The sequence below is a fragment of the Populus alba genome, chromosome 5 (assembly GCF_005239225.2).
Source record: "Populus alba chromosome 5, ASM523922v2, whole genome shotgun sequence".
Taxonomy (NCBI): Eukaryota; Viridiplantae; Streptophyta; class Magnoliopsida; order Malpighiales; family Salicaceae; genus Populus; species Populus alba.
The window spans coordinates 4,510,209-4,526,937 of NC_133288.1; the positions used below are offsets into that span (position 1 = coordinate 4,510,209).

Here is a 16,729-nt window from a genome sequence, read left to right on the forward strand (position 1 = left end):
GAAGAGATGTTGTAAATTGTAGTTTTTATTTCCCTATTTTACTTCTTTGGAAATAAGAGGAGGAACTGGGCCATCGAAGGCCGACCGATCTTAATCAAGGGCCAATCAAGTCAAACTTGTTTAAAAGGACATTTGACTTTTTCCTCATTGTTAAATGGTGTTTAACTGGCTGTGGGACCCACGTTATCCCGCGGGATGCACCGAATGCTCAAATCATGAAAAAAGAAGAAGAAGAAAAGTGATTAATGGTTAGCACCGCAATATTGACCCGTTAAATCAGATAAAAATATGAGCATTTTATATCTGTGTTTAATTAATTAATTTAATTTAAAAAATATATTTAAAAAAATAAATTAATTTAAAAAATGGCAAATAAAAAGACTTCTGATAACTCGAATTATTTTCAAAATCAATAAAAAAAAATCTTGTAAGAAGTAAATAAAATAAATTAACAGAATCCAATTTCTAATTAAATAAATATTAATCAAAAGAATAAGGATCAATCTTAAAAGATGAAAAAATTAAAAGGGGATGAAATTGAAAATGAATTTTAAATTTATAACATATAAAATAAATAATAAAATTGAAATCAAATCTAAATAAGTAACAAATTAAAGGGTTGTTTTTAATTTTTGAATGGACATAGTGAAAATTAGAGAGGAGAGAAAAAAAAAATCACCGGTGCCTAATCAAATGGTCGTTAGCCACACACAGCATCTTATTACAAAGAGTATGTTGAAACGATTCAAGCTCTATTACGGAAGACAATATTTGACTACTAGATGACCTTGCATATATTGGTAGAATGGCACGGAGATTACTCACATGTTAACATGTGCACTGCATGAATTATCAGTTATGATGGTGGACATGACAATAAAAAATTTTATGTCCTCAAAAAAGATAAAAAGATTGATAATTAGATATTATCTTTTATCAATTCAAGAAAAAAATATTAAACCAAAGTAGGAAAGAAAACAAGTCTGGATACTTAATGAGTTGTACTAGATCAAACAATCTCTGTATTATTTTCAAAAATTATATCTTATCTTTTGAATTTTTTAGTAAAAAATAATGATTTTTCTTGATATCTCCAACAAAAATCTCCATTAAAATCTACATGTCTCCAAGTGTGTTTTCATGAAAAATCTTCGTTATAAATTATTCATCTCTTCATTAAATCTATATACATGTCTGTCTGCAAAAGGGTCCAGCATCCTTCTCTAAAAATGTTGGCAAACGTTAACAAAAGCCACCTATATGCATGGCTATAATGGCAAGAATTCAGGCATAGTAACGGTAACATTATCATAGTCTTTCAAAGGTGCATAATTTTAGAAGATGGCCTAAACGGCACATACATATTATTACTTGCTAACAAATATTTTTGCCTTTGCTATGGTTTGGGCCTATGCCCCAACAGCAACAACATCTTCGTTTCCTTTTGGATCATGGCCTTTGCTATTTTCATAATCAATTATCTGGTGAAGTCCACATCTTTATTATTATTATTATTAATAATAATGTGGGTATTTGGGTCAGTTTATGTGCATTTCGATTAATCTCACGAACCTAAAAATAATGATCATGTAAACTTCTAGTGGACATTATATGAGCACTCAAGAGGCTCGAACTTGAAATCATAACAAAAAAAAATAAATTTAGTTCCAAGTTCTTACTATTAAATTTAAGTCCTGGTTTTTGTAACACCGATTAGATGGCGTGGGCATGGTGACAGCAACAGACATATCCTCCCCCCAAGCTAGTTTCCGACGTGGTCTCCGGCGAGTTTTGTTTTCTCCAGAAGACAAGGGATATAGTTTCCCATCAATATGGGAGGGGACACAAACTAAGAGAGGATAAAAGTGGATTTTGTCGGGAGGGTAAAATTGCAAATGAGTTACTTGGACCTGTTGAAGCTGACAGCATTTTCAGCTCAGTTCTGTTTGATTTTTATTTAAAATAAATAATTATATAAAAATTACCGAAACTAACTAGAAATTGGTTCAAACCAGTCCTATGTTAACTAGGCAAACAACTACAAGTACTATGCTACATACTAGGAGATCAAAGAACACAAGAACTGAAGATTGATATGTACTTGGTTTATATCCAACAAATCTTTCTCTGTTTAGTTTTTTTTTTTTCTCAGCAACTAGATATTAGTTCTCAGGCGAAATCACATAATACCATGGTGCATATCAACTCACAAAATTTCTTCAACATGTGCCGCAGCCCAAGCCCATTTATTCACGAGACAAGGCCATAGCAGGAGGCCCAACAAGAATTGTCTGTTTTATGTCCAGACAGAACCCAAATGGCTGTTGCACTTCAGTTCTCACCAAAAACCCCTAACGTTAAACCCTACTCGCAGAGCTCCTTTCCCTTTCAAAGCTCTCCCCATCCAGCCCCCTTTATTTCCCTCTTTCTCTGCTAAAAAGCAAAAAATCTTTTCTGGGTTTCTGTTTTTTTCGCAGAAAAATATATAATATTAACGATAACCATGAACAAGAATCCAAGGAAGAGAGGAGGCCCCCCGGGAAGAAACAAGAGGGGCGGCAGCAAGTTTTCTATGAATAGAGATCCCTTTTTCAGCAACAACAAAAGACGTAAGAAGGGTGAGGATGAAGACATCGAATCCGAGGAGGAGGAGTTGGACGGAGGAATGCTAAATGGTGGAGGAGATTCAGGGGAGGATGAAGAGGATGAGGAATTAGTACCGGAGGAGACGGCGGGAGAGAAGAGGCAGCGGATCGCGAAAGCAGTGGTAGAGAATCTTAGAGCGAGAGAGAAGGAGCTTGAGGGTGAGGAGGATGAAGAGGGGGATAGAGAGTTTGAGAAGGACGGTGAGAGGGATTCTTCTGTGGCTAAGAAATTGATGCAGCAACAGCTTGAAGAAAGTGGTCGCTTGAGAAGAGCCATTGCTTCTAGGTAAAAATAAGAGAAAAGTCCTCTTTCCTTTTTAAATCCATTTTTGCTTAACAATTTATGAATTGTAAGGATTAGTAACTTATCGGGTTTTTATTCAATGTTTCTGTGCAATGTTACATTCTTTATTGTTTGTTTTGATTTTGTGGTCAAATGGTATCCTCAGGCCAGTTTTCCTGTCGTACATTTTGTTTGTTCTTGAAAAGACATGCCACTAGCATTGTAATGATTTTTTTTTTAATTTGCGAATTCTTGAACCTCAAACAAATCGTCTCTAATTTTAAACCTTTTTCCATCAGTAATTGATTGATTGTTTTACTCACTTTCTAAAGCTGAATTGAGCTGTTTCTAGAGTGCTACTTGCATGATGCGGGCTAATCAAACTTAATGTTTGCTTCAGTGTTTCTGAAAGCTGAAGAACACATCTTTTCTGCTAATGTCATAAAGTAGGGAACTTTAAGGGCATCTTTAAATGTTTTATATATTACGATGGCATGTAAATGTATTTTGTTTAGAATGCTTACATTCATGAGTACCTAGGGTTCAAAAGCCAGAGAGTGTCGATGGATTTGAAGTCCTTGTGAAACATCGGCAATCTGTTACTGCTGTATGCCTTTCTGATGATGACTCGAAGGGCTTTTCTGCTTCCAAAGATGGCACAATTTTGCATTGGGATGTAGACAGTGGAAAAGCTGAAAAATACCAATGGCCTAACGATGAAATACTAAGATCCCATGGGGCCAAGAATCCAGAAGGTCGAGCAACTAAGCATAGCAGGAATGTTTTGGCATTGGCTGTTAGTACTGATGGTCGGTATTTGGCCAGTGGAGGCTTGGATCGGCATGTTCATCTGTGGGACACTCGTACACGAGAACATATTCAGGTAGATGTTGGTTAATGCTCTACATTTCTTAAGCTCCCTTTATGAACTTTTATGTTTTATCTTAAAGAATTCAACTTGCAAATCTGGTATGGAAACAACAGAAGAAGCAGAAATTCTACCCTTGTTCCCAAAATGAAAGCACCAGATGAAGAAAAAAACTACATAGCAAATCACAGTTTTAGCTCTTGTTGCTGACATGTGGGAGATAGCTGAATGTTCAAGCTAACACAGCTCCTTTTCAAAATAAGGAGCTAATATCTATTACAACTAATTCCGGCTAAATATTGATTCTTAGAGCATTTCTATGCAAAATAAAAAATCATCAGATTAACCCAGAATACTGCTGTTTTCATTAAGTTCTTACAATGTGAATGGTTCTAATCTTAGTCCTGTACCAATAGTTTCTAAAGTCTTGTCTAAATCTGCCTACACCTTATCTGGAACTCTCAAGATAAGTTATCTATCCTGCAAAAGATGCAAGTAATCTCATATCTCAAATTGCTGTAAGATTTTTTTCCCTATTAAATATCATTCTTAGTAGATGCTCTCGTAGTGTTATATTAGCAAGATTTTAATTATTCATTTTAGTAGCATATTGTGTCATTTCCAATCAAATTTTGTGTCCTGTTAACTTGTTATTCTCTTCTATTATCTATTTTACAGGCTTTCCCAGGTCATAAAGGTCCTGTCTCATGTTTGACGTTTAGGAAAGGGAGTTCAGAACTTTTTTCTGGTTCATATGATCGATCAATCAAGATATGGAATGTAGAAGATAGAGCTTACATGAGCACATTGTTTGGTCACCAAAGTGAAGTGTTAACAATTGATTGTTTGTGGCAAGAACGAGTGCTTGCTGTTGGACGTGATCGGAGCATGCAATTGTTTAAGGTATATAAAATAATGTTTCGATATTCACTTGGCCCATATGAAAGGAGGCATTACTGGTCTCACAAACTTAAGTTTATATCTGAAAATTAAATTGCCAGGACGCTTCTTTTGAAGCTATGACATTTCTATTCATGAATATTGGCACATGAATGATGACCTGTATAAAGAACAATCAAAGTGCAAAGGAATCATATTTAATGCCTTTTTCTCCATCGCATCAAATTCTCATCTTGATTTTTCTAAAGAAGATTTGTACATGCTCTAGTTCCATGTAAATTTTCAGTTGTAATTACTTAACATCCTTTTTCATATTCTATGAGCAGGTCCATGATGAGTCAAGGCTGATATTTCGTTCTTCTACGTCATCTTTGGAGTGTTGCTGTTTTATTGACAACAGCGAATTTGTGTCTGGATCAGATGATGGAAATATTGAGCTTTGGGGCGTACAAAAGAAGAAGCCTGTGTACATTGTTAAAAATGCTCATACTTCGTCGACTGATGTCAATAATGGTGAACTGAAGGATAATGGAAGAAATTACAATGGTCATATTGGTAAATACAAAGTTTCTTGCTGTCCTTTCGCTGCATCTTTGAAGAAACTAGAATCTAGTTGCTGATTTGAAATATTATTTGGTGTCACTACCTGATTTCTTTGGTTGCATTGTGTTTTGCAGAAAAACACCTGACCTGTGGTCATTAAGTCTTAATTTGTTTGTCTGCATGCTTAAGATTTTCAGATTGATTTTTCCTCTAATGACCCGGAAACTATTGTTGTTATGCAGCATCTTCCTGGGTAAGTTCAGTCGGTGTGTGTAGAGGCAGCGATCTTGCTGCATCAGGGGCTGGGAATGGTTCTGTCCGCTTATGGGCTGTAGAAGGTGCTGGCAAAGGCATCCGGCCCTTGTACAATCTTCCATTGGTAAGTACGCCAGTTGAATAACCTTTTCAATAACTGATATTTGGTTGTCAGTAATGGTATAGAAATACTATCATATGGAAATATTGGAATTCTTTTTGCTCACCTTCCTACCTTCTTTCACCCACCAGCATCACTTTCCCGTTTTCCATTCTCTGTTTTCCTCTCTCCTGTTACACATGTTCCTTCTGATGTTAAATTCAGCTACTGTGCAATTCATCACTTACCAGCCTATTGTATAATGCAGATTGGGTTTGTAAATTCTCTGGCCTTTGCAAAATCTGGAAAGTTCCTTCTCGCTGGGGTTGGACAGGTAACTGTATAGATCGATCTCTTGTTTTTTTAAATAAATAATTTTAACATGTTTAAGATGTTTTATTATACAATTTTGTAATGCTTAAGTTATTTTTGCTACAGGAACCTCGCCTAGGAAGATGGGGACACAATTCAGCTGCTCGAAACGGAGTTGCAATCCAGCAGTTGAAGCTTTTGTAGGGTAGAAAGAAGGATTTGATCCTTTACAGTAATGATTACTTGAGAAATTAAATGAATATTCCTCGGTCCTTGTAACTCAATTTTGTTCAAATCTAATGGTTTATACCAGTTTATTCGATATCTTGCTGCACATTGTTAAGTGAATTCTGCCCTCAATTTTCTTGGTTGATACTTTCGTTTGGAAGGAAATACGAGTCATGATTTCTCAAACAATTGTTATTTATAATTTCTGTTTGAAGACAGAGCTCTAATGTCTGCTGCAATATAACCCAAATAACTCGCAGGCAGTTCATCCTTATTAACTGTCCTTACGATCAACAAACTGTCCATCTCTAGAGAAACCTTCACGTACCCCATCTCTTTAGCTAGAGGTAAATGCCATACCGTGCGGCAATAACAGGTGCATCGACCATTTCCAGAACATTCATGGCTGTCAGCATCATCTCCCCTCTAGTATTTCTGATAAGGACTCCCCAACCAGCAACAGCTGCGTCTGTATTTATTTTAAATGCATCCCCTGCTGGTCTCTTCCAACGTATTATTGCTTTGCTTCATGCCCGTTATTAGTCCTAGCTCTCACCTCGTATCTTTCAGCAGAGTAAAGGCCATCTCATTCACCGCAGAAACTCTTAATCAAACTTGTAATCCTTTCTCATAAAAAATATAAGAACAAATCATAAAAGTAAATCATTAATATTAACAGAAAATGGGGAAATCGGTGTTTAAGTTTGTGGGGCATGCTCTTCCAAAACTAGTTTTTATAGGCATGAAACTCTAGCCGAAACAAAGATAAAGGAATACGGGTGGAAGGGGGATGGCAAACAAATAAATAGCAGCAAGAACTTGATGACATTATACCAAAAAAAAAAAAAAAAAAAACCTTGATGACAACGCTGTGAGAGTACTCAAACTGGACAAGGTGAAGTATCAAGACACTGCAGTGCGGATGATGAGCGTGAGGAAAATTTGCTAAGAACAAACAAGCTCATGCAAATCCTGTCAGGTAATTGTCCACTGGTGCTACCGATGTTCATATATCAGCATAAAATGCCCTGTTGGGCTGTAGTTTGGGTGGTTCCTCCAGCTATTAACTCTCACAAAATACTCTCAAAACACACTTAAACATAGCATATCATTGCTGTAATTTTCTGGTACAAAACTCACACAAGAAAGGGATTACAATGGTGGAAACCACACTCTCTGCTGCTGTTTCTCCTTATCTGTTACAGCACCTGTTTCTGCCTATTTTCAGATTAACTTTCAGCTGTACCTGCTGTCATTCTCTTCAATAATTTCAGCCCCATGTACCCAACCACTTAAACAAAATAATACACTTAACACACATTCAACTCTAGTTAACTTTAAGCTAACACTAGTCAACTAACTTCACAGCACATTAACAATAACATGCCCCTATTAGGTGGCATTATAGAATCTGAAAGTTAATCTACCTGGTTAACCTTCATGATTAGGAGGCATTCTAAACTTCCAAGCAAAAAGACATTCTACATGTAAGAGTTAAAGTTTTAGCCAACCTTGATTTCAACAGCTAAAACAAAACAGGTTGAAAAGAAGAGCTCATTCTAGAAGCTTCGTTACCATAATAAAATCATATGAAACATAAAATTTAACTAGCTTTCTATATGACACAGGAAAATAGATGAATAGTAAACACGGGAGTTCTTTCATTTGTCCTTCTGAAATTTCTCCACATATGCCTGCAACAAGATTGATAAATAAATAATTACAATAACAAAATCACAAAAAAATGTGTAAAAGAAATCATAAAATGAAACATCAGTGCCCCCACATAAATTTGTACCCCATAAAGGGATGAGAATGAGAAGCACTGGGAGAATACAGGCAAGGAAAAGGCTGCGTTAGTAATCAAATTCATATACCTTTCAAAATCAAATACAACAGGAGCAAGCACATCAACGCTCACCTGTACAAGTTTTGTCAGCTTTGGCTTTGAAACTGACAGATATTGTTCAATTTTTTCCTGCGTTGTTGGAATACCAGCACTGTGCATGGTACCAGTAACTTTGTCAACCACTTTCTTAACTATGTTCTTGTAAGCGTCTTTGCTGATTTGACCTTCCTTCCATGCAGGTTTCAGAAGATCCTTAACAAACTCCACCAGTGCAAACTTAAATGCACGATATCCCTTGGCATCCTTGTTTTTCTTGCTCTCATCAGCTTTGCCATCACCATCACTGTTCTCTAAGGGACCATTTTCTTGTGCGGTCTTATCCTGCTCTTGCACTCTATTGCCTTCACCAGACCCCACCCCATTGTTTTCCTTGGTAGCTTCAGAACTCGCAGCTGGTGCTGGCTGATTTAACTGGGAACTCTTTTCATTAGACTCTTGCTCCAAGAAGAACTTGTTAAAGTCACCACCATTGGGTGCAGCAGCAAGAGATGAAGGGGACAAGCTTTTGGATAACAATTCTAGTTTCTTGTCTGGAGAGTTAGTATTGACATTAAGCTTCCCAGGCTCAACACTGTCACAAATAGGATCATACTGCTTCCGGGGTTCAACAGCTTGATTTGGCTGAATGGTCACTGCAGAATCTGGTTTCACAGTGACAGTGCCCTCTGAGTTGGCAAAGGTACCATCATGCGAATTATGAGATTCATGAAGTTGTGGAAGCTGCTGTCCATTCACAAGTAACTGAACCAGAGAGGCGGAAAGGTTGGTAAGCTGAGTCAAATGTCCATTACTGGCCATGTTTTGTGCTGTTGGAATCCCCAAATTCGCATGTGGAGCATTTGGATTCCCAGTATCTGGAATGTTGATCACTGTCCTCTCCTGAAACAGTGTTTGCTTTTGAGGATTTGTTGTTGTCCCTCCTCTTGAAGCATTGGTCAAGAAAGCTTCTTGAATTTTTCCAACAGTATTCAAATTCAGAATAGGTAAAGTATTTGAACTCTGGCCATTTTTGTTGAAGCTTTGTGATGCAAGGGCATTGGCAGAAATGTTTGTGTAGGAACTAGCAGTTTTTGCAGTCACACCATCATCATCATGTGGCAAAGCACTAATCCCAACCTCCTGTAAATTAAAGCCCTGTTGAATGGAAGATGTTTCATTTGAAATTGGTGGCATGACTGCAGCGGTATCATGCACCTGACCTGAACCCTCTTGAAGTTCACGACTGGATCCTTTGTTGATATGGTTGGAAGGTTGCAGTCTGTAGTTCCAATCCGGAGACATTTCCATATCACCAAGCCAATTCTCAGAAACATTAGTGTTATCACCAGAATTTTCAGTCTTCCATTGGAAGGCTTCCTTTTTGTCGATCTCAACCACTTCATTAGTTGGAGGATTACTGTGTGTCTTGTCCTCGACAGGATCATGGCCCCATCCATCCTCCATATGCCGTGCAGAGAGACTCAGATTAGGTGCATCCAATTTTTCATTTTTATCCTCTCTCAACCTTGCAGAGTCTGAGTTATGACTGTCACTCCATTTTGGACCATTCCATGATTTTTCAAATTCATCTGAGTTTTGGCTTGGTGGCCACCTAACATCTCGTGATCTTTTGTCAGGACTTGCAAGTGTCTGATCATGATGAGAAAACCTGCAATATTTTCCATTCTGGCAATTGCCAGCAGCAAAAAATTTGCACGGAATATCAGCTGCTCTGCGGGTTTCACGCTCAGCACGTCTCTCTGGAGATGCATATCTATGCCTTCGGTCATTATCTCTTTCTCTAATCACCTCATTTGCAGACCCCCTACTGGATGGATCAGAAGCACCATGATGAGCATACCTGCAGGATTCACCCCTTCTACAGTTTCCCTTTAGAAAATTAGTGCAGCAATTGGCAGATCTTCCACTCCCCATTGGGTACTGCTTAGTATCGTGCGAGATAGGATATTTAGAAGCTGCAGTTCTCCTGGGTCTTTCCCAGTCATTCTCACAAGTCTCAGTATCTTGGTGAAGAAACTGGCAATGATTGCCTCTCCTGCATCTCCCAGCAACAAAATCCTTACATAATTGAGCTGATACACCAGATCTACTTCTAGTTCTGTCATATGCTCCTGATTCTCGCCTGAAGCCATGGACAGGGCTCCTGCTCCGGCTCTGGCTCCAACTTCGGCTTCGGCTCCTGCTTTCGCAGACAAACCAGAGACAGGACAAGTCAACCAATGCCAATCAACTGAATCAACTTCTAAAGAAAAAACAAGACGACCTTTAGAAATGTTGCATGCAGAGTCAAATTGAGGTAAATCAGTTTATAGCAGGCAATGTAGTTATTACATGGTGTGAAGAGCACTACCTGGTTCATTAAAAGCATGAAACAGAAACACCCAAAACCATAAACTAACAAGCAGAGTTGCTGAAACTTGAATAAATCTAAAATTTCTAGTGGTTAGGATAGCATTGCATGTCCAATGAAAATCTCTACAGAACCAAAAGTGTGTGATTCTTGACTCTTTAGCGATATAGAAGATATTTGAAGACTACCATTACTATTCCATCACATGTGTGTAGGTGCCAGATAGATTTAGCAATAGTTGACTAGAAAACAGGACATTGACAAGAATGTTAATAGCTGTATCAGTAAGCATGCTGAGCAAATAACCAAACCTTCTTAATCTTTTATATTCATTCTTGGGAGAGTTTTGAAAACTTTGCTGTCTCCATTCATCAAGACCAGGAGACATTCTACTTCCATAACTCTCATCTTCATAGGTGGCTTTCAAAGTTCTACTATGGTCTTCATCAATATTATCATCCCTGCAGGAGCCTCTTCTTCCAGGCAAAGGTTCCATAGCCGACCACTTGGAGCGAGTGCTGCCAGCAGCTTCAGGTGGGAGCCAGTCACATCGTGATTCTTTGTCGCAAAAAGGTATTCCTGCTTTCCCAGGCCAAGCATTGTCTTCCACATCTTCAAATGACATTCGGGACTCTTCTTTCAAATCCCATTTTGAACTATGTTTTCGGCCACTGCCACTCATTTTGACAGAAGCAGTACCACCTTCTTTCATTCAACAGGAGCACCTGGCGACAGGGAAAAGCCATAGATCCATCTATCATGATGACATTGAATTAATCCTAATTTATTTGGTTTCTCGTTTCCTCAAGTTGCATGAAAATATCCTATCACAAGCGAGATTCATATTTCAAGTTTTAGATGTGGCTAACATAAACTAATAAAACAAAGCTATATTAACCTAGAAAATGAACAGACAAAAGAAAATCTCAATTTCAAACAGCATTCATCTTTTATATAAATCAGATGTAGCTAAAATAAACCAATGGCTCCATGAAATCAAAAGGTAAATAGAATAGACAGTCAAATAAAGAACACAGCTTAAACCCCCCAGCCCTACCCTTCTTTTTAAGTACACGAAGTTAGAGGAGAAAGAGAAAATTGACTTCTCTTCCAGCTAGTAAAAGGAAACAAATGATGCATTAACTTGACCAAAAGCAGAAAGGAAGCTCGTCTGTTAGTAACACAAGGAGAGGGATAGAACACAACTCCTTAATTTATATTTGATTGATCCAGCAAACTAAAAGAGCATAAAAGTATAAACAAAATGAAAGAAAAGTCTTCCATATCTTATATCTGATTTCTGAAATCATATTAGTAGATTTACACAATACAAATTTCCTAAATACATAGTGGATCCCGAACACAATTCACTAATTAATTCCTAAGACATTCAATCAAAGTATACCCTTCCCTTATTCACTAACTCAATCGAGATTAACATTTCTATTGGATATTTTGCTAGTTTAATTGAATATCAAGCTCAAATGAAAACACTACTGGATTTTTTTTTCGGGATTAACTGGACCTGAACTAAGCGCCCCTAAAAAATAAAAGAAAATGAATACAAAGAAAGTGAAAGTTGAAAAGATATTCATTGTAGGTGCAGGTACAAAAATCATTACTCCCATATCACATGTCCAGTAGTTTCAATGAAAGAGCATGTGTATTTCCTTTCGACCCCAAACACAAAACAAATTGCAAAGAGAATTATAAACAGCGCAATGGAAGGAGTGGCTGACAATCATACAATAAAAACCCCACCCATTACACAAACAAATAAGCAACAAAAGAAGTTCCTTTAACTAATGCCACTACAAGCAACATTCTATGCAATTTCCACTACTACATGTACATCCACAAAGTTAGAACAGTCTATCCATCCATTTCCTACAAACCACAACGAGAATCCTTTAACAATTTGCAAAAACAAGGCAACTAGCTTGCTAAAATAAAAGTACAGGATCGAGCAACAGATGCACTACTTTTTTTGGGAGGGTTGAGTTTGTTTGGGCCTTAGCATGCAAGCCTGAAATGGGTGCTCAGCCTTGCATAGTTAAACGTGAAATTGACTGTACTTAAATGCAACCAGGCCATCTCCTATCCAGGAGAGAACATGCAGTCCAAATTACATCCCACAAGATTTTGATTGGGTCCAAATCATCTACATGATATGTTTGGAACAAAACCCAGTTTTCACCACAATAAGGCAATTTCCTATTCTGTACTACTAAGAGAACGCACATTTGTGTCATTTCTTGCTTATTGCAAACCCAAGATGGCTACAAACAGGTGAGCTTCAACTGTATGCAAGGACTATCGTTCTATCAGTAATATAGGAAAATCTAAAAAAAAAAAAAAAAAAAACAGAGAGAGGCCACTATATGGCAACTTGAGGTTTCTAGTTATCACGATGCAGTTTAGAAAGTGACATGGGAAATAACATTGACTACAACCCTCAATAATTTCACCCGTCTGCCCTCCCACAAATACGTTCACGTCTTACTTGGTCCTCTATTGCTTTCATGAATTTTTTCTTTACATTTTCAATTTTTCTTGTTCAGTGTCCAACACTCACCATCACAAAGCAAAGCTAGCCTAATCGATATTTTATGTAATTTATCCTTCAACTGATAAGGACCAACCACGGGATGGACCCCTTAGCTAGGCAACATAAACAACTGACCTAAGCCACTGTCAATACATCCGATGTAACACTCTCTTAAACTCTTCCACAACAACTAAACTTTAGATCATCCCACTCTTAACAGGAGTAAAAGGGGGCCAAATGTGTTTTCATATTTCATTCATTACAGAAAAAAAGGACAAAGGCTCCATATAGATTCTTGGAACAACCATTTTGTACAAGGAAATTCGCCCATGTCAACCTAACAGTCCTCACTGATAGAAACTACACCTTCGTGTATGATTGACCACATTTATATGTCAAATGACAACTCTTTCTGCCACACTCGCTGTCAAACTTCCCTTAATATTACAGAACTCCGCAATCTATAAATTGATGAAGACCATGAATTATAGCTTGTGCTAGCACTTTTCCTTGGTAAGATAGACTATTCTACTGCCTTTCTATATTAACCCCTTTTCATAGGCTCCCTAGCATAAAACTAGTTAATTTCAGAAATCGTGATGTCGTAACTTTATCTTGCTCAATCACTCTTTTCCCATAGGCTATCATGTAGCAACTCATTAATTGAGAACCTTGATAGTTCATGCAACTGCGATATCATCCTTGCTCTTAGATTTAAAACCAAAGAACACCTTTCATTAACCAAGCATCTTTTCCATTATCAATCTTATAGCCAATTTTACTTGACCAAACCTGGCACTTCCAAACTTCCATAGAGATTCTTGCAAATCTACATGCTTTTTGTATCTTCTTCATGACTTCCTTCAACATAGAGATTTAATCCTACACGAGGAATTGAATTGATATTTCTTAAAACCTTCAATGTGATAAGTTCTCCAAGATTCTCCAAGTGGCTACCATCCTTTATTCTCTCATCTCTTAATGAAATGCTATGAAAATACACTTCCCTTAATTCGGAGTTTGACCTTTCCTATCCTATTCAATAAACTAATTTGAATAGAAATCGTACTCGCTTTTGAGTCCCAACCTTTATATACAACTCTTATACATTTTCAGGCCCAGCTTCTCTAACTCCTAAATCCTTTGCTGGCCTATAATTTTCCCAAAGGATGTTCTGACAAGATTCCACAAAATATTCTCTAGTACAAAGGGTTAGTTAATCAATATTACTACCAGCATAGTTCACCCCACCTTAACCATTCAATAATCTCATAGGAACGGTGTTTCGAATGCCACAAATATCAAAACATTACCCTATCTATGTCATTTTTTCAAAGACTGGCTTAAATCTCAAAATCTTTATAGCACCTATAGTCACAATTTTAATCAGCTTTACAATAGTGCTTCGGGCCCATGAGAACACAAGTCATCAGAAATCTGTTTCATCGATTTCTTTTATTTCAAAATAATCCAATAAAGCTGCAACTAGATAACATCGCAAGGACTGAACATCATGTCAGATTATTATAAAATAGGAACATATTCCCATGTGCCATTTTTCCTTTTTGTCAGCCATATGACAAATCACCAACAAACAAAGTAACAAACAGTTATATTTCTGTATATAAAAAGTTATGTCCTGCGAATTGCGAGTTCTTTACATCTTTCCAAAATATTCAAAAATATGGCATCAATGTTGCCCTGGTAACATTTCCCACAAAAAAGGTGGTAGAATTTGCTGATGATCAATGATATGATCACTCATAACAATCAATATAGTACAGTAGCTTGAACATGAAGTCCAACTTTAATTCCCCCAATGCTTCCACGCAAAATGATATCGATGGACATTAGACCTCAAAAAATCAATAAATTTACTTTTGTGGATGGATTCTTTGACAACTCCTGAACTATGATGGAGGTTTCACAATGCTACCTCAAACCCTTTTCAATGGTCTCCAGTCCAACAAATTGACCAAGATCCATTAATTTTTGCCATGATTCAAGGTTCCAGTTGTGGAAGGATTGCAATCCATTACAAAAATAATTACATCAGTTACTTTTGAACAATTTGGAAATCCCTCCACGCATTGACCTCTTGAGTCACTGCATAAACATTATATCTGATATTAGCAATCGGGTAAATGTTTTCTATGGAGAGGCAAAGAACTAGAGCACATATGGGCACATTACCCTAGTAGCGATCTACTAGTGTGTAAGCAGTTAGCCTAGAAAAAAGATAGAACCTAATGACTCAAGCAAATGGATATATCAATGTGATTTTATTACCTAACCTAACTATCCGGGATATGGCATTGATGTCATAATAGTTACACTAAGCACACGGCAGATATTAAATAGATGTATATTTTACGCAAACATCAAGTCTGTATATCATTCAACAGACAATTATGCAAAAACTTGCACAGAAAGCAAGGTTGAAAATAGATAAACGAATCAAATTACAGTTCAGTCTGTGACTAATAAATTCATGAATGAATTGTATTACTACATCATTATTAAAATTTAACCTCCGCTCAGCATCCCTAAAATTTGACTATTTGAGTATCCAGTTATCTAACCTAATTTAAGAACTCGGGAGCAAAATAATTCAAAAAACTAGATTATGGCAGTCTTCAAGATTTATTTCTGATGCATCTCAACATCTGAGTCCTAAACAACCCATCAACACTCCATGAACCTAAAGCCAATATTATATATTAGTAATACAAACCATTTTAGTATAAAACTCAAATTCCTATCAAGCCCAATCTACACTTAGAACCCAAAATTTTCCTCAACACAATACTAAAAATGGTGAGCCCCAGATTAGTCCCTAAAACAGCTAAAACCATTTCTTTTCATTATACACTTTTGCTTTTTAACCCTGTCAAATCAAGAACCCATAATCCAAAAACGAATTAAAGTTTACAAGAATCGAAAAAGTTGCAAGCTTTTCCAAAGAAAGACTAAAAATAATCAAAACCCATGAACTAAAAATAATCTCCAAAGAAGTATCACCACACAAACTGAGAAACCCCAATTTAAAGCAGCAAAACCTAAAGGAACCCTAATCATTGTGTTCAATAACTTCTCTAAATTATCGAACTCAAAATCAGAACTTGAACAAAACCCATTAAAAAGAATAAACACAAAACCCTAAAATCAAGAAAAACAGAAGCATTTTGGGAAACTTTATAAAAGATCGAAAACGAGAGTACTTACATGGAAATTAAGGAGAGAAAACCATGCAAGAGAACCAAAGTGAGAGCACAAATGGGAGAGATTCGAGAGCTCAGTTAAGAAGTAAAGAGTGTTTTTAGTTAAGACTTTAAATTAGCAGAAAGAAAGAGACATGGAAAAAGACTTGTGACTTGTGAGCTCTACTTTATACTAACAAGTGTCTTTGATTATGTGATTTGAAATCAAAAATTTATAAAAAATATTTTTAACTGAAATTTATTTAATATTTATATATATTTAATTAAAATTATTCTTGAATAAAAAATAATTTAATGTGTTTGATAAAAAATACTTTTTAAATTAAGGTTATAAAATAATTAAAAATGATATATATTAATATTAATGATTTTTAATTTAAATATTACAGATTTAATTATTATTATTATTATTATATTATTAAATAAATAATATTTTTATATCAAATATTTTCAATTGTTCTATTAACCTATTTAAAATTCCATTACATACGAAATTCATCTAATAAGGATTACAGTTTTCATGATTTTTTTGAGCGTGCAATAAAATCAGGTAAAATATCATCAGGA

General features: G+C 36.4%; 2 protein-coding genes across 3 annotated transcripts; one reads left to right on the forward strand and one right to left on the reverse strand.

Moving 5' to 3' along the window:
- Positions 1-2,492: 2,492 nt before the first annotated feature.
- Positions 2,493-6,249, forward strand: LOC118032389 (U3 snoRNP-associated protein-like EMB2271). The gene is made up of 7 exons (XM_073409263.1): positions 2,493-2,927; positions 3,465-3,811; positions 4,475-4,699; positions 5,023-5,251; positions 5,482-5,618; positions 5,863-5,928; positions 6,033-6,249. The coding sequence occupies exons 1-7, from the start codon at positions 2,504-2,506 to the stop codon at positions 6,108-6,110; spliced, it is 1,506 nt and encodes a 501-aa protein (XP_073265364.1). The 5' UTR covers positions 2,493-2,503; the 3' UTR covers positions 6,111-6,249.
- Positions 6,250-7,225: 976 nt separating this feature from the next.
- LOC118032380 (zinc finger CCCH domain-containing protein 38) lies at positions 7,226-16,322 on the reverse strand. Of its 2 annotated transcripts, XM_035037086.2 has the most exons (4): positions 16,167-16,320; positions 10,705-11,118; positions 8,056-10,222; positions 7,226-7,828 (listed from the first exon to the last, which is right to left on the reverse strand). In XM_035037086.2, exons 2-4 carry the CDS (start codon positions 11,103-11,105, stop codon positions 7,796-7,798), a joined length of 2,601 nt encoding a protein of 866 aa, XP_034892977.1. In that variant the 5' UTR covers positions 11,106-11,118; positions 16,167-16,320; the 3' UTR covers positions 7,226-7,795. The 2 variants fall into 2 exon arrangements, 1 of the variants encoding a protein (XP_034892977.1); XR_012169887.1 differs by lacking the exons at positions 7,226-7,828; positions 8,056-10,222; positions 10,705-11,118 and adding an exon at positions 14,542-15,047 and having other exon boundaries at positions 16,167-16,322.
- Positions 16,323-16,729: the final 407 nt, after the last annotated feature.